General features: G+C 48.2%; 1 protein-coding gene across 4 annotated transcripts in view; it reads left to right on the top strand.

The window, feature by feature from the left end:
* CTIF (cap binding complex dependent translation initiation factor) overlaps positions 1-23,080 on the top strand; it is a 143,225-nt gene that overhangs the window by 102,700 nt on the left and 17,445 nt on the right. For 3 of the 4 annotated variants that reach the window (XM_068177086.1, XM_068177088.1, XM_068177089.1), the window contains 2 exons: positions 763-1,204; positions 2,980-3,309. In XM_068177086.1, coding sequence (XP_068033187.1) covers positions 763-1,204; positions 2,980-3,309 — 772 coding nt within the window. The remainder of the gene's footprint in view (positions 1-762; positions 1,205-2,979; positions 3,310-23,080) is intronic. The other variant, XM_068177087.1, reaches the window with a different exon arrangement.

Below are 23,080 nucleotides of genomic sequence, written 5' to 3'. Positions count from 1 at the left end.
TCCTCTTTTCATCCATGCGTGTGTCCTGTCCTGGTGTAGTAGTGCTGAAGTATTGATATGTGTAAAATAAGGCCCAACAAAACCATTTGGTGTGGACAGATTACCAGTTTACTTAGTATCTTGCTTCTTAGTTACTTTTTTTCCACTTAGAAGTCCCTGATACACTTAAACTAGCTCACTGCAAACCCATGCAGCAGTGTGCCGTGTTGGCAGGCAAGAGGAGAAGGTGATGCTGTAGACCGGGTGTATCAGGAGCGCTAAAGCCTTTAGAAAAACAATATCTCCTGGTTTTTCTTGCATACCTGACTTGCTGCTGCTGTTTTTCCTGGTTAGTGTGGAAGTAACACAGAAACCTGAGAGAATTCAACACAAAAACCTGGGAGAATTTTTCCTGGTAACCAAAGTCATGTTGTCCAACCTCACAAAAACTTTCAGCTGAAATATGACTGTCACTGAAAGAAATTTAGAGGTATGGGTTGTTACATGACAAGAAACTGCCTCCCCATTTGTCATCCCCTGCCAAGGGCCCAGCTGTTTGGTGGAACAGATGTGTTGGCCCAACAGAACCACGAAGGAATGAGTGAACTTCCTTTGACTTTCTTCCACATTTTTTTTAATACACTGTCATTCAGTTTTCAAAATAAAAAAAAACAAACTAAACAACCAAACCAAAAAACCTATTCGGTTTCCAGCTAACAGGAGTTAAAATTTTCTATCTTCTGCGGCCAGCTGACTTGTCAATGACTTATTTTGACTTCCCAGGCGACAGCAGAGACTTCCCAGCGGGAACAAGTCTCAGCAGCACACGGATCATCAGCAGGGTGGCACCAAGCATAACAGGGACCACCAGAAACTCTACCAAGGAGGCCAGGCCCCTCACTCCTCGGGCAGGACGGGCCACCACGGCTACAGCCAGAACCGGAGATGGCACCACAACCAGAAGCACTCCCCCAACGACAAAGAAACGCACAGAAACGCCAAAGAGACTGAGAATTTGAAAATCGAGGACAGCTCCGTGTGCACGGCGCACGTCCCCGCCGAGGCGCCCCGAGGCCCCGAGGCCGTGGAGAAGCAGTCCCAGCAGAGCGTCCCCGAGCCTGAGACCAAGCGGAAAGACAGCGTCCACGAGCGTGTTGGGGACAGACCCAAGATCAATTTGCTTCAGTCTTCTAAAGACAGGCTGAGGAGGAGACTAAAAGAAAAGGTATTATTTCTTGGTTTTCTCTTTTTCTGAAGGTCTGGCCAATGGCCGATCTCCATACAAAGGGTGGGGTGAGCTCAAGGGATCTTTTCATCAGTGCTCCCAGCTTACCTTAATCCCCCAGTGTCAGCACTTCTCTTGAGGTGTCTTTGTGCTTCTTCAGGAGACCTTTTATTGAAAGAATTGAGGCTCTGAGCTTGACTTCTTAGGTGAGGTGCTACCAGCTTGAGCTCTCCATGGACTGGGAACTCTCCCCTTTTCTATGAGGGAAGGCTGGTGCACACATGAGCTCCCTCCTGGTCTGAAGAGCTCAGTCACTTTTCAAAAAAACATGTAAAAAAGGCAGTTTGTCTCTGCAACTGCAGAGCTATATCCCAAACTTTGACTCTAGTTGGACTCTGCTGCTTTAAAGCTGATATCCATTTATCTCTGACTCTAGTTGGACTCCACTGCTTTAAAGCTGATATCCATTTATCTCTGCAATGAATTGAAATGCCCTTATCTCCCCCCTTCCTTCCAACAACCCAACAATAACAAAAGTATTGCACGCAAGTGACGGAGGAGAAATCCTTTTTGGAAACAATATTCAGCCACAGATTTCTGAGGAATTTGGAGATGATATCTCCATTTGCCGCCTGTGAAACTCAGATTCTTTCTCTTGAGATTTTTTTTGTCAGACTGTAAAAAGCATCCATGGTGTTATCTCTAATGAGATTTCCAAAATACAGAGCAAAAATAACCTGAACATATACAATTCCATGGGAGTGCGTGTTGGAAATGTATACCTTTGAATGCATGAGCATTTACTATTTCTGGATGTGGCATGAGGGGGAGTAAGAGATTTTGTTAGTTATTTTTGTGTTCTTTAAAGAAATGGGAGTATAGTAGAGACTTTCAGAGTATTCATTTTAGTGCTCTTCTCAGAAATTTAGAGTCTTGTAAGACTAAAAATCTCATCAGCGCCCACTCTTGGGTGGGTGTTGTCAACATAACCAGTCTCCTGATGGGAGGTTTGGACAACTCCCTTGGGGATTGAATTTGCTACAGGTTTGTATTATATAAGATTGAGCCGGAGGGGTAGAAGAGAGCAAACAAGAGCAAGCAGGATGCATGCCTAACACTGAGGAAAAAGGAGCAAATGCATACTAAAATGTTGAAAAGAAGCAATAATTTCTGTGGTAATGATGGGAAGTGAAAAGGGAAAAACAGGCAAGAGATGGAAAAGTCAAGAGTCTTTTAAATGCTGGGGCCATGTGACTTCTTTGATCTCAATTTATATCATGAAGTCTATATATTAAAAATATACTTATATATAGATACATCTATTCATATGAATATATTTTATATTAAATATATATATAAAATATATTTTATGGGATTGTTGTCTGAAGAGTTTGCAAACACCAGTGCACTTTCTAAAGAGAAGCAAAAAAATGTCCATTATAATGATGTCACAGACACCAGAAACTGGTCCAAGATACCAAAGGCAGTCAGAGGTGATCAGACTTTGGCATCCTGGCTCGGGACCCTCAAGGACATCTTCTCCTTGAGCTGAGGGATAGGACTTTGGGATTGAGTGGTGTGGGAAATGAAGAAAGGCGACATTTCTGGGGCAGGATGCATGCACTTATGCTTTCCAATGCTGAGGTTATACCATTGTGCCACTGAAAATTGCTTTGTCTTTTCTCTTTTTGTTTATGTCCTCCCAATCCCCTTCCCCTTTTGCTGTTTGTGCAAGGACATGGGCTGATAATATCTGTTTTTTCCTTGTGTAACAGACGCCTTGTCTTTCCCTTTTCACGGACCAGGACGAAGTCACGGTGGAAACCACCGACCCTGAAAAGAATAAAATGGACAAATTAATTGAAATTCTCAACAGCATGAGGAACAACAGCAGTGACGTTGACTCCAAGCTCACCACCTTCATGGAGGAGGCCCAGAATTCCACCAACTCTGAGGAGATGCTGGGGGAGATAGTCAAGACCATCTACCAGAAAGCGGTGACGGACCGCAGCTTTGCTTCCACAGCAGCCAAGCTCTGTGACAAAATGGCCCTTTTCATGGTGGAAGGAACCAAATTCCGGAGTCTGCTCCTCAACATGTTGCAGGTAATGAGATAAAGTTAGTTGTTCAGATGCCTGTAGCATCATCTCAATTGGTCTTACCATTTATTTGGAGCTGAGCTGTTATCAAATTCCTTTTGAACCCAATTGACAAGTTCAGAGTGGACCTGTGGTTTTGTCTGTGCACATCTTTAATGGTTACCAGAAATAATGTGACACTGAGGGCATTATCAAGGTACTCTGCATTCTCATTTCATGAACTCTACATGGAACTGTGGCATCTCACACCAGGGCCTGTCTGAGTAGTGAGTCAGCAGCATCGCCATGGCATGAAAAGAAATGAACTGGGAGGGTCTCTCAATGTAGGCTGTTGGAGTGGAGCTCAGCACCAGCGGCACCAAGACAAGTCTCTGATGGTCTTAGACACCAGGATGGTCCCTGAGCAGGCTTTAGGCTGCACCACCTGGCTGAAGGGCTTGATTCTGGTTTCTGATTGCAAACAAAACTGAAATAATTGCGTATTTTCTCATTATTCTGGATGACTTGTTTATTGATGAGAGGAGAACTGGTTGGTTGTTCTGCTCCAAAACCATCAGTGACAGCAAAGTTGCAGAGGGGAAGAAAAAGCAGCGGCTCTGATCACTGGTCCATGAGGTCAATGGTTGGACTTGGTGGCCTTGGAGATCTTTTCCAGCCTGGGTGATTCTGTAATAATGTTGGATGATGAGAAAAAAGGGCTAGCTCAACTGCCCATGGTCTGCTGGGAGGACTGTGTTTTACTGCAGTGCCACCATCAGAGTGGGCAGTTGTTTTCTGGGAGAGTGTCACATGCACCTCCAATTTTCTGCCTCTGGAGACAGAGTTGAAACCATGAATTTCCATCCTTAATTTAAGGTGCATTTCTATGTGGCTGTTCCCTCACACACCATCTGTGGGACATGCAGAGTTCAGTTTTCATTTCTCTGCTCTCCATACAAGTCTGTTGCTCAGCACCTCTCCAGTTTTTGACTCATCTTCTTGTTCTTCTTGCTGCTGTTGTTGGAGATGCTCTCTTGGATGCTGTGGTTGGCTGTACTTTGAGCTGACTTTGGGGCAACACAGCAAGCAGGAAAATAAGGAGTAATATAAAATAGTGAAAATCAATATCAGATAATTCTGCACAGTGACTGGTCCAGCTTTGCTTTTCTCCTTGCTCTGCATGCATGTCAAACACAACTTCTCTCCCCATGCCCACTCCCCCCTGCAAAGCCCTTGGCCAGCATACACATCTGCCCATTACCTGTACCAGGTGGTGATTTTTTCCAGATGAATATTTCCAAAGGGAATATCAATCAGAATGAGGGAAATTGCAGACAGAATCAGTCCCAGAATGAACAGCAAGGGGCTGGAGAGAGCTCTAAACCTGCTGTGCATCCCGTTCCTTCCATACCAGGGCACTCTTGAATCTTTCCCTGTTAGGCTGAGCAATCTGAGAAATCCAGACTAAACCCCAGGAATGATGGCCAGAGAGCAGCGGGGTGTTGCTGATGCTGATGGCAGTCCTGGGTTAGGGAGGATGGGAGGACTATTCCAGTTTGCTTTATTCTCTTGTCCCAGCAATTCCACCCATGCAAACAGACCCAGTAAAATGATTTATACTGCAGCATCCTGTGCAAGACTGAGTGGCTTCCCATTCTGCTCTTCCTAGCATGAATCTAGGATAAATAATATATCTCCTATCTCCAGAGAGACTCAAAGTGCTTCTCAGGAATGTGTTGCCAGTCACAGTGTGATGGGAGCATTCTGGAGAGCTGAAGTGCAAAGAGGGAGCGAGGTGTGCGGGTGACCGAGTTCATGCGCCGAGAAATATGCAAAAGGGATTTGTTCAGCCCCAGACTGCACATCTTTTATAAATGTCTTGACGGGCAAAAGGTGACAGATCACTACAGGTCGAAAGCAAAGTGCTGTGTGAAATTGAATAATTTAACATTTCCTTTCTGATAGTAAAAGATTTTGACTTTCTCCAAGCACTGTTTCATTTTCCAAACAAAATAATCAGATGCACCCAAACTGATTCATAAATACTTCTGTCAAGCCATAAACCAGGAATATTTTGAGTTATTCAGGTCTGATAGCCCTGGCTGGAGAGCCAGGTATGAGGCATGAAAGACTCATTGCAGCTGCCTTGGTGTGAAATGCATAGGTTGATTATCAATATCAATATGGTATGTTGGAACTGATATGATGTATTATCAGCATTAAGAATTGGATTATTATGTCATGTTACAGAGTGATGTGAATATCCCACTGATGTATGATATATTAATACATTGATATCAATTATTATATATCCATATGTATACACATATATACACACAGATATATATAGAGAGATATATATATCCATATATACCCATATGTTATAATCATATTTTTATATGATTGATGATAGGACATTACCCAGCTACAGCCCTGGCCCTTCCACCATCAGGTATTTTCTGTCAGCCATTTTTAGATAATTCACAATTAATTAAAATGAAAAATAAACCTTTAATAAAACGCTTGCTGCAGAGCAGGATTTGTGTCTCTCTAGCACCTTTCAGACTAATCTGATCCCCGGACGTAAGGAGCTCGGCTTGCTGGGCACCGGCGAGCTGGGGAATTACTGTGCCGGGGTGTGATAAATCGGGATCAGTGTGATCCCTCCCCGTGCTGCTGGCGCCTGGGGCTGCACTGCTTGCCCCCCCATCTGCTCCCGGCAGATGCTCCTGTTTTGTAGGGGCTTGTTTGTCCCTTTCCCTCTGGACTGCGATGGCAACAGCGCACCCCCACCAGAGGAGCTCAGGAATTGGTGCATGAACCCGTTGAGGTGCCTTGCCAAGCACAGTCACACCTATAGACAACATCCCTATACCTATAGACAATGTCCCTGTACCCTGCTGAACCTTAAAGCAAGCAGCAAGGTGTTTTTTTCCCTGCAACAGCTCACCCCCAGCAGAGGAGCTCAGGAACTAGTGCGTGAACCCTTTGAGGTGCCCCTGCCAAGCATGGTCCCACCTATAGACAGCATCCCTATACCTGTAGACAGTGTCCCTGTACCCTGCTGAACCTTAAAACAAGCAGCAAGGTGTTTTTTTCCCTGTAAAACAGGCAGTAAACTGTCTTTTTAACCTGGTTCCTCTTCTATTTTCAGGTGTTGACAAGGTGCTCATGCTCAAGGGTTGCACATGTTCACAACTTATCTCAGGGTACTTGTTTTGATCCCAAAAGAGATGCCAGTGCTGCAGCATGGGAGTGTTGTCACATCATCCCCCTCCCTGCCAGCAGCTCCTCTGAAGAGCTTCCCTACAGCCAACATGGTCCACTTCATCCTCTAAGGGCATCCATCAGGAAAACTCTGGTTTGAATTTATCCTTCACTCCATGTTTCGGTCCAGAATCTTGGCTAAGTCTTGAATTTGGGTGCTGCCAACCTCTCAGGAAAAGAGATGTGGAAATGGGAGCCATGGGGTGGACAGCTGGTAGAGCTGCCATGTGGGAGCTTGGCACTGCGGGGAGGGAATGATTTGGCATCTGAATTGTCCAGCCCTGGCACAGGCTGCCCAGGCAAGTGGTGGAGACACCTTTCCTTTCCTGCAGGGATTTAAAAGCTCTGTGGGTGTGGCACCTGGGGACATGGGTCAGTGGTGGCCTGAGCAGTGCTGAGGGAGTGGTTGGACTTGATGACCTTAGAAGACTTTTCCAACCTAAAAAAATCTGTGGTTTTGTGATTTGGTTTTGATTTTCTCCTTATTGAGTTTGGTTTAGTCTTTTGGTAGCAAGAGCGATTTTGAGCTGTGTGAGCCCTTGGGATGGACCTGGGAGAGCTTGGATGTCTGGGGACATGAAAGAACATCTTAGTGGACACATACACAAGTTCTTCATGCCTCTAGAAACACCTTCTTAATTAATACATTGAAAGTAATTCTCTTTTGAGAGGTTTTTGCTTGTCATAATTTCACTCACTGGTATGCCCAGGTTTTTTGGTTTGTTTTTTTTTTTTTTTCCAGTGGGGGGGTGTTAAGCAATGTGCCACAAACCCTTCACATGTAACATAAGTTGGAGTACTCCTCTGCTGGAACAACCGTGCTCTTTATAGCAGAGCTGTGTCTGCATCTGAGCTATGCAGAGCCAAGTGTATTATTAGAGTGAACATCACTGGGGCTGTAATTGTACCCTGCTCCCCTTGGCAACCACAGCCAACAGCACATCAAACAGAAGGCTGATACTTTCTTTTAATAATAATTAAAAAAAAAAAAAAAAGATGAAATGAACATCCCGACACAGAGCAGCAGAGCCCACTGGCTTGCTGCCAGACCCAGTGCCTGGTACATCCCTGCACATGGAACTGCCTTGGTGCCAGAGGAGAAGGGCTGGTTCTGCTGGATGCCCCGTGGCTTACCCTGCTGCGTGCCCTGTTGGATACCCTGTAGCATACCCTAATGTATATCCCATTTCACACCCTAATGCATACCCTAAGGCGCACTGCATTTGATACGTCACAGGATACTCTGTGGCATACCCTAATGCATCCCAAAATTTATACCCTAATGCATACTCGGTGGTGTACCCTAGTGCATATCCTGTTGGATGCCCTGTGGCATTCCCTGATGAATATCTTGTGGTACAGCCTAATGCACTTCCCATGGCATATCCTATGGTACATCCTAAACACACCTTATTACTTACCCTAATGCACTTCCCATGGTGTATCCTATGGTAAATCCTAATATATACCCTACTACGTACCCTAATGCACTTCCCATGGCATACCCTATGGTATACCCTAGTGCATACCCTATAGTATATGCTAAAGCTTTCCTTATGGTATATCCTAATGCCTTCCCTAATACACATCCTATTGCACACCCAAATGCATACCTTAGGATTTACCTTACTGTGTATCCTGTTGGATACCCTGTGGCATACCCTAATGAATACTCTAAGGTATATCCTAATGCATTCTCTGTGGCATACCCTAATGAAAATACCCTATTGCCCACCCTAATGCTCCCTTGTTGCACACCCAAATGCATACCCCATGGCTTGCTTTATTGCCTGTGCTGTTGCACGCACTGTTGCACATCCTGATACATTCCCAATGGCAAACCCAGTTGCACACCCACACAGCGTTTCTTCATCATCTTACTGCAACCTCTTGATGCCCCAGAAATGGCCCTTCCTTGGTTCAGTTGCTGTGCTTAGGTCTGGATGTAGAAACTTCATAGAAACACAGAACATCCTGAGCCAGAAGGGATCCACAAGGATCACGGACTCCAACCCCTGACCCTGCACAGGCACCTCAGTGACTCCTGAGAATGTTGTCCAAACATTCCTGGAGCTCTGGCAGCCTCACAGCCGTGCCCATTCCCTAGGGAGCCTGGTCAGTGCCCCACCATGCTCTGGGGGAAGAGCCTTTTCCTCATATCCAGCCTAACCCTCCCTGGCACTGCTCCAGCCATTCCCTGTGTCCTGTCCCTGGTCACACAGAGCAAAGATCAGTGCCTGACCCTTCTCCACACATTATAAGGAAATTGTAATTACAGTGTGTCTCCCCTGTTTCTTCTCCAGGCTGAACAAACCAAGTGCCCTCAGCCCCTCCTTGGATGGCTTCCCCTCCAGACTCTTCCCCTCCAGACCCTTGAGATGAATATTGGGGGTTTTGGCAGAGGTTTCACTTCAGCCTCAGTGGCCTTGGTTGGGTTTGAGATGATTGGTGTGACGATTTATAGAGGGGCTTAACCAGGAAGGTGGCCAAAAATCCATTTCTGTCATCCCAGGTGGGGGATGGAAGAGGAGAATTTAGGTTGAAGCATTTCTTGGGATGTAGGCATTGTGGCATGAGGTACTGGAGAACTGACTGATTCCCTCTAGTAAATGTGGGTGCAGTGTGAAGTGTTTGCCAAGCAGAGCGTGAGGATTTGGGAGGAATGAGCTGAAGTTCTTCCTGTCCTGTAGCCTTTTTAGTCTGAGCAAACAACCTCCCAGTCATAGCAGCCCTTTCAGCCTTTCAGACACTGGGTGGATACTGTGGGAACTGGGACATGGAAGTTGGTTGGATTCAATGATCTTAGAAGTCTTTCCCAACCCTAATGCTTCTATGATGTTTTGTGTTATTCTAAGTAATACATTAATGGTTAATGCTGAAAGACAGATTTTTTTTTTCTCTTCTCAACATGATTATTGGTGAGGAACAGTTTGTGGTTTGGCAGAAGTGGAGGCAGGAAGATCCAAGTGTGGCTGGAGAGTGTCTGACCTGTACACCATGTCCAGCACTGACTGCAAAAACCCATAAGTCCTCTTTCTGTGGCTGTTTTTAATATAATTTAATTATAGATGGTCCAATCTGTGCACATAAAACAGAGTGGCACCACTTGTCTCTGGAGGGGCATTGCCCAGCAGACATCAGAGTATTGCTTCACTGAGAGGTGGGGGAAGAAGGTCCCAATGCCCCTGGAGCAGATCCTAAAGCCGTACAAGTTGTGCTCATGTGCCACAGCGGTGAGCTCAGCTCCACAGAGCAGCACTACATCCATCTCTAAATTCTGTGCATGAGCCAACATTGCAGCCTTTGGTTTCTCCTCCAAAGGAGTTTGATGAGCTCTTCCCCCAGTGAGGTGGAGATTCAATGGGGAAAGCCTCCTTGGCTCAAGCTGCTCTCCATGGCTGGCTGTGCAGAGGAAGAGCATCTTGATCGTGAACCTCAGAATGGATGCCAGCTCCTCAGAAGCCCAGCACAAGCACAGATATAGCAAATGATGCTGCCCTTGTGTAGACACCTTCATTTAGGGGTTTGCAGAAACTTGCAGAGCTTGGAAACCTTTCTTCCTTTACATTTCTGATATTGATAAACATCAAACCGTCCCGCTTTTGTAAATCACTGTGGGACTCCCCCAGCAAAACCTTTGTGTAGCTTTGAAGAGATTTATTTTCTATACGCCCAGGCAATTCAAAGGCAGTTCTAAATTCGTGCACACTCATATATCTATGCAGTGCTTGAAGGGGCATGGGGAATGCAGCCCCGTGGGTGGCTCCGAGGAGCATCCCCAGCTGCCGCATCCTCCTGCTCTCAAGCACAGAGAAAAATAATGGAAAGGAGACACATTCCCTGTTTTTTGCCCATGTTTGTGTCTCTGGAGACATTCTCCAAATTTTTACAGTGTATGTACTATTTTATTTTTATTGTTTATTATTGTGCAATTTTTATCACCTGATTATTGTATTCAATTACTTCTTATTTTGCTAGTATGTTAATATATAGGCTTATTGCATATATATTAATTATGTATGTTTTTATACATATTTGCTAACGGCGCATATTAGCATTATATAACTTACAATGTTAGTAACTTTTTTTTATTATTATTATTATTCTTACCATTATTTGTTTGGGTTTTTTTTTTTTTTTCCCCCCTTCTTTTGCATAGCCATCCGGAGCCAAACACACGCCGTGCAAGTGTCGGCAGCAGGCAGGAGAGGGAGCCCGGGGAGCGGGCTGGCAGTCTGCCTGCGCCGGCAGGTGAAGGGCAGGGCTGGGCATCAGTTCGTGCTGGCCCTGCTTTTACCCCGAGCCCGGCCAAGCCGCGTCTGCCTGCCCGTAGTAACAGCGCTGGGCTTGGCCACGGGAGGCTCCAGGAGCCGCTGGCACACGGGTCCCGTGCGGGGCTGGGAGTTACTGGAGAGCCCTGGATTAAATGTCCGGCTGCGTGCTTTGAGCTTGCCACTTCTCCTAAGCGGAACGGTGGCTGTAGGAACCACCCGGCTCCTCTGCGGCTCTTCCATGGCAAAGGGGACATGGTGGGGGCCAGGGAGCGCCGGGCAGCACCTCCCTGGAGGGTGGTGGCGAGGTGAGGGAGGGGTTAATGGAGGCCAAGACGTCAGGTTTTAACGGAGTGCAGAAAAAGGGACAGTTTTGCACTGATAGGAAAGGGAGGATGGGGACAGGAGCTGTGCCACACAAGCACTAGGAGCTGGGGATAGTTGATCCAGACCCTCAATTAAACAAGCAGTGGGTTTGCACTGCACAACAGTGCTCTGTGTGAGCCCAGGGGTGGGTTTTGGAGATCCTGTTGAGTTGCAGCTGGAGGTGGCCACAGGGCCACTGACGTAGCAGTGAGTGTCACAGGGGATGACAAGGGGGTTGTCCCCACTGCTGTGCAGGTCTCTGGGGTCTGGAGTCTGCCCAATGCAGCCACGCTCATGGCTCTGCACAGGAAAGGTGTTTGGTTTAGACTAGCAGTTGAGAGTCTGGTGGGAAGCAGAACTGATTTTCTAAAAAAAAAAATCCCTTCTGGTTTAAAGATTGGCATATTTGATTTTAATTCAATGTGCTGGTAAGGTTTTATACCTTATACTTTGCGGTGCTCGGATGTGTTGTGCAAATATATCCATCACTTTTAGTCCATAAATGTATGTGTGGCTTCTCCTTCTTCTTTTTCTTGGAGGGACCAAGATTTCAAAGCTACGGTGGCGACCAGCCCGTGCTCTGGCACATGATGGGACCACAGGGATGGTACTTGGTGTCTCATTGTCTCTCCAGGCACTGGGTGCTCTGGGCATCTCCCAGTGATGGTGAGACCCAGCAGAGGCTTCATCCTATTGCTTGTGCATGTTGGTGGTGAAGAGTGTCAGCAGCACCCCTGGCCAAACTGCTGCTGCCTGCTGAAAGCACAGCTGAGTTCAGAGCGGGCAGTTGGGGCGTGCACACCGTGTACATGGGCTCAAGTGCGGAGCAGAGGCTGTTCTGGGCTCTAGGTGGAGACTGCAGACTGCTCAGCCTGCCTGCAGCCCGGGGACAGAGCCAGGCAGCAGCCTTCTGCTGGGGTGGGCTCCTGGCTGCCCCCAGCCATTGCTGGTGGGTGAGGATCCTGGGGGGTCTTGGTAGAAAAATCAAAAATTAAAAAAAAAAAAAAAATCCATGTATCCATTGATGAGAGGTGAAGAAAGGCAGCGAGACGCTTCAGTGTTGAGACCTCTCCATATCGGGCTTGAACTGGCATCAGCTCCTACTGTCTTGTTTACTCCCAAAAGGCTTAAACCCACGGGATGTGGGAGTATGTTCCTGTCAGCCCAGGGGCTCAGCTGGCCCATGGCAGCCTCCTCACAGACCATCTGCTCCTGCCTGCTCCAGCCCAAATCCAGCTCAGGCTGCTGCAGCCACCCCAGGGTGGGGATTTTGGGATGCTGCGGGGTTGGGGGATCCCTCCTCCCCATATGCACAGACACCCTGCTCTGCCCAGCCCCGCTCTCAGCTGATTTCCTTCACCTCACCTGGGGACAGGGGTTTTGGAGGCTCATTGGGTCCCTGTGATTCATCACCCTACCTGGGACTCATCCCACAAACCCCACACCCCCCGGTCATTTTGTCAGGGAATGAAGCATCCTGCTGACACAGGAGCACCTGTGGAGAAGCAGGTGCCAGGGACCTCCTGTGCCAAGGCCAGGGCAGGTGGACATGCCAACATCAGCCCAAAGATGGGATTTGGTTAGAAGGATGTTGGAGAGGGAAGCACCTCTTTTTCTCCCTGAAGAAGGGGGAAAATGAGGTAAAATGCACTTTGCCCATCCCTGGCTTCGCTTGGACACGGCATACAGCATACAGAGGATACTCTTGTGCTCACCAGCAGGAAATCTCTTGTTTGAAGATTTTCTAGCTGAGTCACAAGTTTCTGTACCAGATTCAGTTTCCAGCCAAGTGAGCATGACTGCTGTTGGTGGCACCCAGAGTGATGGTCCCATGGGACCTGCAGCTTGAGCACCTTCAGCATCCTCCAGGCAAGCTTAGCCTCAGGGTTTATTCATTGCTGGGTATTTTGGTGTGTAGTTATTTGTCAGAATCTGGATTTGGTGAATGAGTGCTTCCAACAAAGTCCACATCCCCTTTACCTCCCTGTGGTGTTTATTTTGCACAAGATGGAACAAGATGGTCTTTAAGGCTCCTTCCAAACCATTCTGTGGTAACACTTTCAGTCCAGGAGCAGCAGGAACTGAATGTGAGGACAGCAACAGCAAAGTGTCCGTCAGCTAAGGAGACAGTTTCAGACTGGAGAAACAAAACCTTTCCATTTCTGCTTTGTTTTGAGTGAGGTGTGTTTCCTTGCATTCTCTAATATTCCATCCCATGCCATCCAGTGGTTTAAACAGTGATGCTCAAAGTCTGAAAACATGTAGCTAAATACATCGTGGTAATCGTGGACATCCCTTTAGAGATACAAAGGATAGAGGAAATGAGAGTGTTTGCAGGTTGATGTTGTTTTCTGCAATCTGTAATCTTTCTGTAATCTTAGCTTTTCCAGCATGGATAGGTAGCTTCAGAGGCATTGTAGGGTGCTCCATACCTGTATGCTGCAGGGGATGAGCAAAAAATATTAATGCATCTTTCACATCCACTAAAAAAAATAAAACCCAGCCAAATACAACATTTCTTACAGCAAAAGCTCCCTGGCTACATAGAATTTGTAAATATTAGCCTCTGAAAAGGATTTTTCTGAGCTCCTTTGTGTAAATAACATTTTTTTAGCAGACTGGCACTTCACCTCCAGGTCTCCGTTTTCAAGTGGTCGCTCATCCCCCCCATCCCAGGGCTGCATTTCCAGCAGGGAGACCCAGCACTGGTACACAATGCCCATGGGGTGCCTGGTGGTGGGAGAGACGTGGTGAAAAGCAGATGGAGGAGATAAGAAGGGTGACAGCCCCTTTGCTCTCCAGCATGTTTGCTCAGCAATGCTGAGTGCTGGGCCAGAGCCACCACCTCCCTGCAGACTAAACAGTTGCAGTGTTTTCTCTCCCATGACCGAAAGAATTTAGTAAAGGGTCCCGGTATGAAACTTTACACGAACTCTGGGTGCCACGAATATCTCTGGCTGGGAGTCTGTTAACTCCTCCAGTTCCTTGATCAGTTCGGTCCCAGGGCAGATGAAAGGGAGACCCATCCCACCGTGGATCTGGCCAGCTGCCTGCAGGACCCCCCGTGCTCTCCCACCCACTGAGTTCTTGTGCCTCCATCTTTCTGGTGTTGATTTTGCTTTCCTTTAAAGGAGAGAGCTAAGAACTCTGCCCATAATGGAGCTCTGGAGTCCTCCAGTTCAGGAAAGACATGGACCTGTTAGAGTGGGTCCAGGGGAGCACTCTCCCAGGGCTGGAGCCCCTCTGCTCTGGAGCCAGCCTGGCACAGCTGGGGCTGTGCAGCTGCACAAGAGAAGGCTCCAGGGAGAGCTCAGAGCCCCTGCCAGGGCCTCAAGGGGCTCCAGGAGAGCTGCAGAGGGACTGGGGACAAGGCATGCAGGGACAGCACACAGGCAGTGGCTGCCACTGCCAGAGGGCAGGCACAGGTGGGATATTGGGAACCAGGAATTGCTGGCTGGGAGGGTGGGCAGGCCCTGGCACAGGGTGCCCAGAGCAGCTGTGGATGTCCTTGGATGCCTGGAAGTGTCCCAGGCCAGGCTGGACAGGGCTTGGGGAAACCTGGGACAGTGAAAGGTGGCAGGTGGGTTGGAACTAGATAACCTTTCCAAGTCCTTTCCAGCTCTGACTCAATAGTCTCATGCCCCTTGGACCTGTTTGGAGCCATCTGTGTGCACCAATGTCCATCTCAAAATTGTCCACTTCCCTGTGCTACCCAGCTCAGGGACATCCACTTCAGGGAGAGGTTTTGGGGAGGGGAGAAGCCCCTGAGGCTTCATCCATCCTTTGGTCCTGGCTTGCAGAGAAGCAGAGACCAAACCTCAGTGTCTTGCCCAGTTCAGCAGATAGGTGGTCCCAGTTCCACCTCATGGTGAGCACCACCAAGAGGGCACTTCCTAGGAAGGTCTTAGCATCCCACAGAACATCCTGCTGCCAGCTGCCAGGCACCCAGGAAAATCCCTCTGTGGATTGAATTGATGTGAGCCAGGAGTGCCTGTGCAGTAAAGCTCCTGATGTCAAACAGGATTAGCTGCCTGCCTTTCCCTGCCCAGTTTCATTCATTCATAGGCAAGCTGGCCTTTCAATGGACACAGCTTCATTTCCAGTGCAAGTGGAATTCCTCCAGACCTGGTGCCTGGACAAAGAAGCACCTTCCTCCACAGTTTTCCTCATCTTATATCCCTTTTTCCAAATTTGGCCTGTCCCCATAGATCCTTCATCACCTCCACCTTATAAAGAAGACATGTTGCATGTGCAGAATTTAAAATAAGAATGCATTCTGCTGGCAAAATCCAGCTGGTCCCTGATGCATCCTCATGGGCTGCAAGGCTGGACATCTCCAGACATGGCATATGCAAGCAGGATCCATCTATCAGACAAAACTGGGCTGCCAGTCATCACTCAAACTGGTATTGGTAGTGGGATGAGCATTTTCTCTGGAGCAGAAATGGCCTCTGAGCAGATTTGGGGGTGGTGCTGGGCCTCAGACCCTGTCATATTGTGGAGAAGGGTTTGCAAACTGCCCATCAAACAATCCCCACCCATGTGAAGCAGCCAAAAAATAGGATTTTGTGGGATTTCTTGAAACCATTATGCTTTTACACTAAACTTGTGCTGAGGGAATTGCAGCCCATGGGATGGGAGATTTATACTAATACTTTTTTCCATGAAGTGGGGGTATCAGCACTGCTGTGGATGCTGGGATGAGCAGGGATTTGCTGTGCTTGATCCTCTCTCTTCCTACCACCTCCTTGTAGCAAGGAGGGGATTGCTGGCCTAGGGGTGGGATGCTCTAGAGGACATGGATTCTTTGTCTCCTTTTCAGGGGGAGGACTCTCAGTGTCTCCAGAATTCCCAAGGAAGCCCAAGGTTTCCTGTGCACACTCTTAAAGGCAAAGGGCACATTGCTGCCTCAAGATTCCCACAGTACTGGGACATGCAGGAATAAAATGAATGCAACAAGGAACTCCTGCACTGCTGCAGAAGAGCAAAGCTGCCGAGGGGGAGCCGCTTCCTCTGGGCACTGCATGGGGTGTCTGCAGGGCTGGGTCAAACGGGTGTCCCTGCTGCTCTGATGGCAACACAGCAAGGAAATTAATGTGTTTCTTTGTGGTCCCTAGTCTCCCTTCCAAGTGCCTGTCTGTGGGACTGAGAGATAGGCTTGTGATTCTGAGACAGGTGATTAATTCCCCTTGTCTGCGTGTCCTGCAGATGGTGGGTCTGTCCCTTGCTCGCTGCATGGTCTGGTTGAGGATGGTAATGATGTTTTGCTGTGTCTGGGTTCATGGGATAACAGGTCTGTAAGGTGACAGCTGACACCCTGGCACGTGTTTGTGAACCCAGAAAGGTGTGAGATAGGAAGGACAGAAATAAAAATTTAAGCGATGAGGAAGACAACTCTGTCACATGGGGTAGTGCTGGAGGAGGCGCTGGCAAACATCCAGCACAAAATGGTGATTTTGGTTGGTTGTGTGCAGACCAGGCTACTGAATTCACCCTCCTGGTCCTCTCAGAGCTTCCACCCAGACAGTGCTCCGAGATCTCTGGCAACTGCAAGGTTAACAGCAAAACTTCTGATTGCACATCCATCATTGTGCTCCCACCAGGGTGATTTCAACCTCAGCTAAATCAATAATTAACTGCTTGTACCTCTGCAGCCCCTCAAGGACCTCACAGACATCACTGGCTGAAGCCATGAGACACCCACTTTGGGTGGGTAATTGCTGCTGATCCAGATTTGGAGCCAGATGGAGAGGTCAGGGTGAGATCAGGGGGCAGGAGGTTAAAGTGACCACTTGTCTGGTCATCTCCAGGTGTTTGTAGACATAAGTATCCACAGCTACTCCTGGCTCTGGTCATCAGCTGCCTCAGTTTCCCACACTAGGGAATGTAAAAGTGATTATGTTTCTTGTCCTGGGAGTTTTGCCTAGTCTCTGCTTTAGAAAAAAACAGTTTTCTGACCTTATTTTCCCCTTTGTGCCCAAATCCTTCTGAGAGGAATAAGCACTGTGTGTCTGCCTGATGGCTGCAGAATCTTTGTTGAATTGTTCTTGCCGGACTGGAAGAATTCCATGTCTCTGGAATTGTTCAAGGCAGATTGGACGAGGCTTGGAGCAACCTGGTCTAGTGTAAGGTGTCCCTGTCCATGACAGGGGGTTGTAAAGAGATGAGTTATAGGGCCCCTTCCAACCCAAACATCCTGTGATTCTGTGAATTGGCCAGTGACATCTAATGCAAGCTACAAATCACCCAGTGGTCAGATAATGTGTGCTAGGTGTCTGTGGGCTGGGGCTCACAGTCCTAGTAGCCTGGACCTTCACCCATGTAAGTGCATTTCAGAGCCCTCTGTGATTAAAACCATTCACAGAGCTGTGACCATCATGAAGTCAGGTCCATGCTGAAGGCCATGGGTAGGATTTCCTGCTTTTCCCAAAATGGCCAAAACATCCTGACAAGATATTCTCAGATATGCATGTTCAAATGGTGCAGACCCAGCCTGGAGGAAGCGACATGATGAAAGCCTGTGGGAGTGAAATGCCTCATGGCTGGGTGAAGCCAGAACCTCTGCAAGGCTGGGCACAAGGTGTCATCTGTAATTTAAAAGCTTTATCTGCTTTAAATGTCAATAGCTCCTTTGTTGGAGTCATAATAATTGCCATGATTCGCATGTCTCAGTCACACGCCCCAGAGCACTTCTCAGAGGAAGATGAGCAAATCATTCCCGTTTGTTGCTGGATGGGAAATCAGGGTACAGAGGTGATTCCAGCCCACACAGGGCTGGAAATAAACCTCAGACTCCTGTGCTGCTGTTCTCCAGGTTCTGCATGGAAGCTGTAGGCTCAAGGCAGGTTGTCCTGTCGTCACCTTACTCTGCTCTGTCTTGTCTCCATGCTGGCAGTAGCGTGGGCAGGGATGGTGTGAGGGGATCTCAGTGAGGTTCTGTCTTTGGGTACAGGCAGAAAGGCCAGGAGTGGGTGGCTGGAGGAAGAGCAGAGCCCATGGAAGAGCTGATGATCACATTTCATGTCCCACCACCTCCAGCAGAGGAGTTTTTGTAGTGGTGTCCATGAAATGAGACTTTCCCAATGAAGCAGTGAGTGGTACAGAGGAGCTCAGTGAGACAAATCCACAGGCAGAGGTGTTTGATCAGGGTTCTCCAGCACCTCCTGAGCTCCTTCCAAATGCCAGTGCTCCAAAGCACTCATCTCACTGGTTTATACCCCTCAGGAAGCAAAGCTGCGCACCAGAACCTCCTCCAAGCCAGGACCTAAATTCACATAGTATTTAAATTCTAAGCAGGGAATATTGCAGTTGATCTTAACTGTGCAAAATGTAATTTATGGAGCCCTTTCTAGGAAGGTCTGGGAAGGGAGTAGGTAGAGGCTGTGCTTCTCCAGGACAGCAATAAGGGACAGAGGCTGTCCAGCCTCTACCCACCAGCTCCCTCCTCCAACCTGTTGGATTTGTCTTAGCCCTTTCCAAAGAGCCATTTAGGGCTCCAGCGTTTCGCAGAACATTGCCAGTAAGATCAACTATTTAGCACAGCCTACCTCAGCTTTTTATATAGCTCTTAGCACAGATATCTAAGCATCATATATTTCTTCTTGTGCAGTATTTCTGACTCAGTATTTCCTGCCTCCTTGACAATGACTGAGTAAACAGCAGAGCTGCCAGAGGAAGAGCCCTGTGTTTACAGAGCAACAAGCCCAAATGTGCCTTTTTTTTTCCCCCATCAAAAGGTGGCGATGCTTAAATTAACCCTCATTTTTATCCCTCTCTAAACTTTTGCCCTCGAACCTGCTGCTATTAGAATCAGCCATGGGTCGGTGGGCCCAGATCTGGAGAAAAGTTATTTGGAATGTGCCTTAAAAAAAGTGCAGCGAACTCCCCAGGGAAGAATTTTCAGCTGCAGCTGTCTGAGCTGGAGTGAGGGCTTAGATCCGATGGCAAAATGCTGCTTCGCATCCCACCTGGCTCTGCTGCCCACCAAAAATGTTAGAGGATGGATTTGCCTCCTCTCCCACAGAGCGGCCATTCCTCTTGGTTCTTTTGGCTTGGTCCTAGTCTTGGGAAGGTCTCATGCCCACTGTCCTAGCCCAGTGTTGCATGAGCTGCATCTACACTGGGCTTTCTCCTGGCTGCAAGTCTGAACACCCCCAGGAAAAAGGCATTTTGAATTTCCACTGCTGGCAGGAGCCTCAGCCAGGCTTACAAAGGATCCAGCAGGGGATATCAGAGGTTTTGCTGAGCCCTGGGCCATCTCTGTGATGTGTGTGAACACAGGCCACCCTGACATACGCATGGTGAGGCCCAGCATGATGAGCGTGCTCAGCCTTCTGAGTTATGCCCCAAACTTGTCCTGTGTGAGAGCTCTTTAGAGGTCTCCTTGGCATCCCCCCACTTCCCACATGGTTTCGTAATGAATTCTTCTCCCAAACCAGGCAGAGAAGGAAGGCCAACCCTACCTGGTATAAATACATTTTATTTTAAACTATAGGCACTGAAGGAAGGTCATCCAGTAGACACACCCAGATTATCTACAGGCCAGAGCACCCCTAAATTAGTAATACAATTCATGTTTAAAAATACAGCCAAACTGATGAAAGATAATTTGCTTACTGCCTTGACATCACCACCTAAACATGGGGCAAGCCAATCCACAGGTTATTTTTATATAACTCCATGAGGCATTTCCAGAGCAAATAAAGTTCAGTGGGCAGGGCAGTGACCCGGCTGTCTGGTTTCAGAGCTTTTCAGCCCCCTCAAGGCTTGTCATCAGTGTGTGGAGGTCTGTGGGTCAGGGCACAGCTCCATCGGATGTGCCCCAGGCACACAGGACGTGGGGTTTGCTCTCTGCCGGCCAGTTCCGCACCTCTCCCACGTGCTGGCTCTGGCTCATCCGTTTGGGTTGCGCAGCCTTTGGAACTGCTCTCAGTGTTCTCAGAGGGTCACTGGGCCTGCTGTGGGCATGGCTGACCTGCAGCAGGTGAGTCGCACGTGTAACTCCACTGACTGAACAGCCCGGCTGAGCCTCGGTGACAGCAGTGGTCTCCTCAAACTCCCCAAGGCAGATGGGACACCTCTGCATGGGTGGCACCCAGTACACACCATGGTACAGGTCAAACCTGCAGTCAGAAGGCCAAATTTAGGGACAGAGCTCCCTGGACCACCTTCCTGGTGCATGCTGGGACACTGGAGTAGCACCACCCTGAGGCATGTGGATTTCTCAGGATGCTTCAGGACACCCCTGGCACTGCAAAGTCCAGCTGCTGTGGAGGCTCCTGCCAAGCCCTACTCTGGCCTGTAGGCAAGTGTGGTCCAGAAAAATTCCTCCCACTGGCAGCATGTTCTTCCTACTTTGTCGGAGGAATCACTGTCACTCCCCTCCTTTTGCAGAATACGCGCAAATCACCTCCTTTTGCAAAGTTTGGCCCAACCTGAGTCTGCAAATGGGGCAAAATTCTTCCCACTGCAGCACCACATTCTGTGTGGAAATGTCTGCTGTGCCTTCTGCATCCATCCCACATTCCATTCCCCTCTCCCGTCCTTCATGGGGGTCCCTCAAAGTCTGCACAAGCTTTTCTGTGACTGGAGGGGGGGGGGGCCACAGAGCCCTCTCTTTTACAGGGATCTTGTTCATCTGCAAAGGTGGGGCAGTGTTCATTGATGTCTGTGCATCACCCACTGGCTGCCACATGATGAAAAAAGGAGGGCGTGGTGGAATCCTTTCCTGGCCAGCTCCCATCCCAAGCCTGATGAGTTTGGTTTGGTTTGGTTTGCTGGTTGATTTACGGGGTTTCCAGGTGATTGGTGGGTTTGATGGTTAGAGTTTTTTACAGAAAATACCATTTTTTAAAGGCAATGTTGAAGAGTCAGTTTTCTTTCTTGCAGGTGTGCAGAGCAGGGCATGTTTGAAGCAGGAGTGGGAAGGAGCAGAGTTTCCTGCAGTGGTTTTTATTCTTTCCCAGTAATCTGGGACTGCAGAGCCCGTGCAGTTATCCCAAGCTGCTAGGAATTTCACAGCATGCCCCAGGGATCCCAAAATACAGCACAGCTCCCCAGGTACATGAGTGTGGAGCTTCCAGGCCCAGGCAGGACAGGAGGTGCTGGAGGGTATCCAGGCTGGGAGAGGGAGGATGGGTTGGGGGCTGGAGCTGGCTGGGATGCTGCATGAGATGCAGGAGACAGTGCCAGGATATTGAGAGGAATCCAGGGAAAGCTCCAGGGTTCAAAGCAAACTTTCTGTGCACTGTATGGGTGGATGGGGCAGATGAGGGGCATGGGATACTCTTGCCTGGGTTTTTAATTTATCATTAATCAGGATATCATGTCTCTTTGACCTTTTTTTTTTTTTTTTTTTTTACATTAAATTTCAATTGAAAGCTCCAGACCAAGTAATTGGGTAACCTTGGGGTGATAACCAGAGCTGGCAAATGACTCCTCATCACTGCCCAGGGATGGGCTGGTTAATGAAAGGATGAACTCTGGAAACTCCCCCGGAGAGTCTGGGGAGACCCAACAGGATTTGGCTGCGGGTTGACTTCGAAGTCGCAGACACAGTTGGGCAACTGGCTTATGGAAATGGGTGTAGAGAGGAATTAGTCATCGCTGTTTGGTTAATAAGTGCCTCGGCTATTTTACAAGTCTTTTTTCCTGCATATGCAAATGCGTGTTTTATTTTTCCTTTTGTAATGAAACATATAAATAGCTCCTGCCTTGGATCTTCTGTGCATACAGTTGTGTCATGAAAATAATCATCGTGCTTTTGCCTGGCTTTCTTTAGCAGCTGCTTCACTTAGCTTTGTTCTAAAAGATCTCCTGTGTGTTGTCCAGGGCAAGAGAGCAAACTTTGGTGTGGTGGCTTTTATATCTCCCCAGCTTTGCAGAGAGCAGCTGCAGGTCAGAGTATTTGCAGCAGTGAAGCCCTTTGTCTCAGGCAGTAGGAATAAACTGAGATGAGAAAGATAGAAGGTAATTTATTTAGCTGCTGGATTTCAAAGGTTGTGCAACCTGCAACCTGGGAACACATGGTGTGTGGAGAACGAACTTGTCCTCTTCTTCAGTATTCCCCTGCTTAGTGTCTACTAAATTTTAGTATCAAGGAGAGGTCACTATGGAGACAGACAACAAAAGTCATGTGGGATGTCATGCAAGAGCCACTGCAGCATCTCAGAGCCCGGGGAAACCTTTTTGACTCTGAGCACGATGCACTCCTTTGTGCCATCCTCTAGAAGGGTTTTTATATGGTTTTCTATGTTGCCTTGTACTGTTTGCCACGTGTTTCCATCACGTACATCCCTTTTCATACCCTGCCTTTGGACAAACCCCTTCTTTCTCCCAGCTGGAGATCTGATGGAGAGGCAGCTATCTCCCAGTGTGTTTCCTCCTGATGCTGACCCATAAATCACATCACTGGGATAATCCTTAGTCATAGCAACCATCAGCTCAGGCGCAGGGTGACCTTTTAATGCCAAGCCCAGGCTGTCCTGATCTTCTGGTCAGGCAGGGAGCCAGTCTCTGCCATTATTTTGTGAGATACCAGAGAGCAGCCAAACCATTAGGATGCTCCTGGCCAGACACTGGGTCTGTTGAAGATACTGGAATGAATGGGCTGGGCAGGTCAACCTGGACCTGCCAAGCCAAGCCAAGCCCAACATGGCCACCAGCATTTCCCCTGCCTTTTGTTTGACCTCTCTGTTGCTGCTTTTATTCTGTCCTGGTGGTGCTGGCTTCTTCCCTCCTCACCAAAAAATCAAGCCATCCGAGCCCAGCACAGTGGTGCATCTGGAAAAGTGACCCCCTGTCTGTTGTGGGGGACAGTAGGGCGCAGAGGACAGACACCACCTCTGGTGCTAGTGCAAGCTGTGGCAGTTATTGCAGGAGCTGGTGATATTTCT

The sequence above is a fragment of the Anomalospiza imberbis genome, chromosome Z (assembly GCF_031753505.1).
Source record: "Anomalospiza imberbis isolate Cuckoo-Finch-1a 21T00152 chromosome Z, ASM3175350v1, whole genome shotgun sequence".
In the NCBI taxonomy this organism is placed as follows: Eukaryota; Metazoa; Chordata; class Aves; order Passeriformes; family Viduidae; genus Anomalospiza; species Anomalospiza imberbis.
This window is presented reverse-complemented; position numbering and strand designations above follow the sequence as displayed.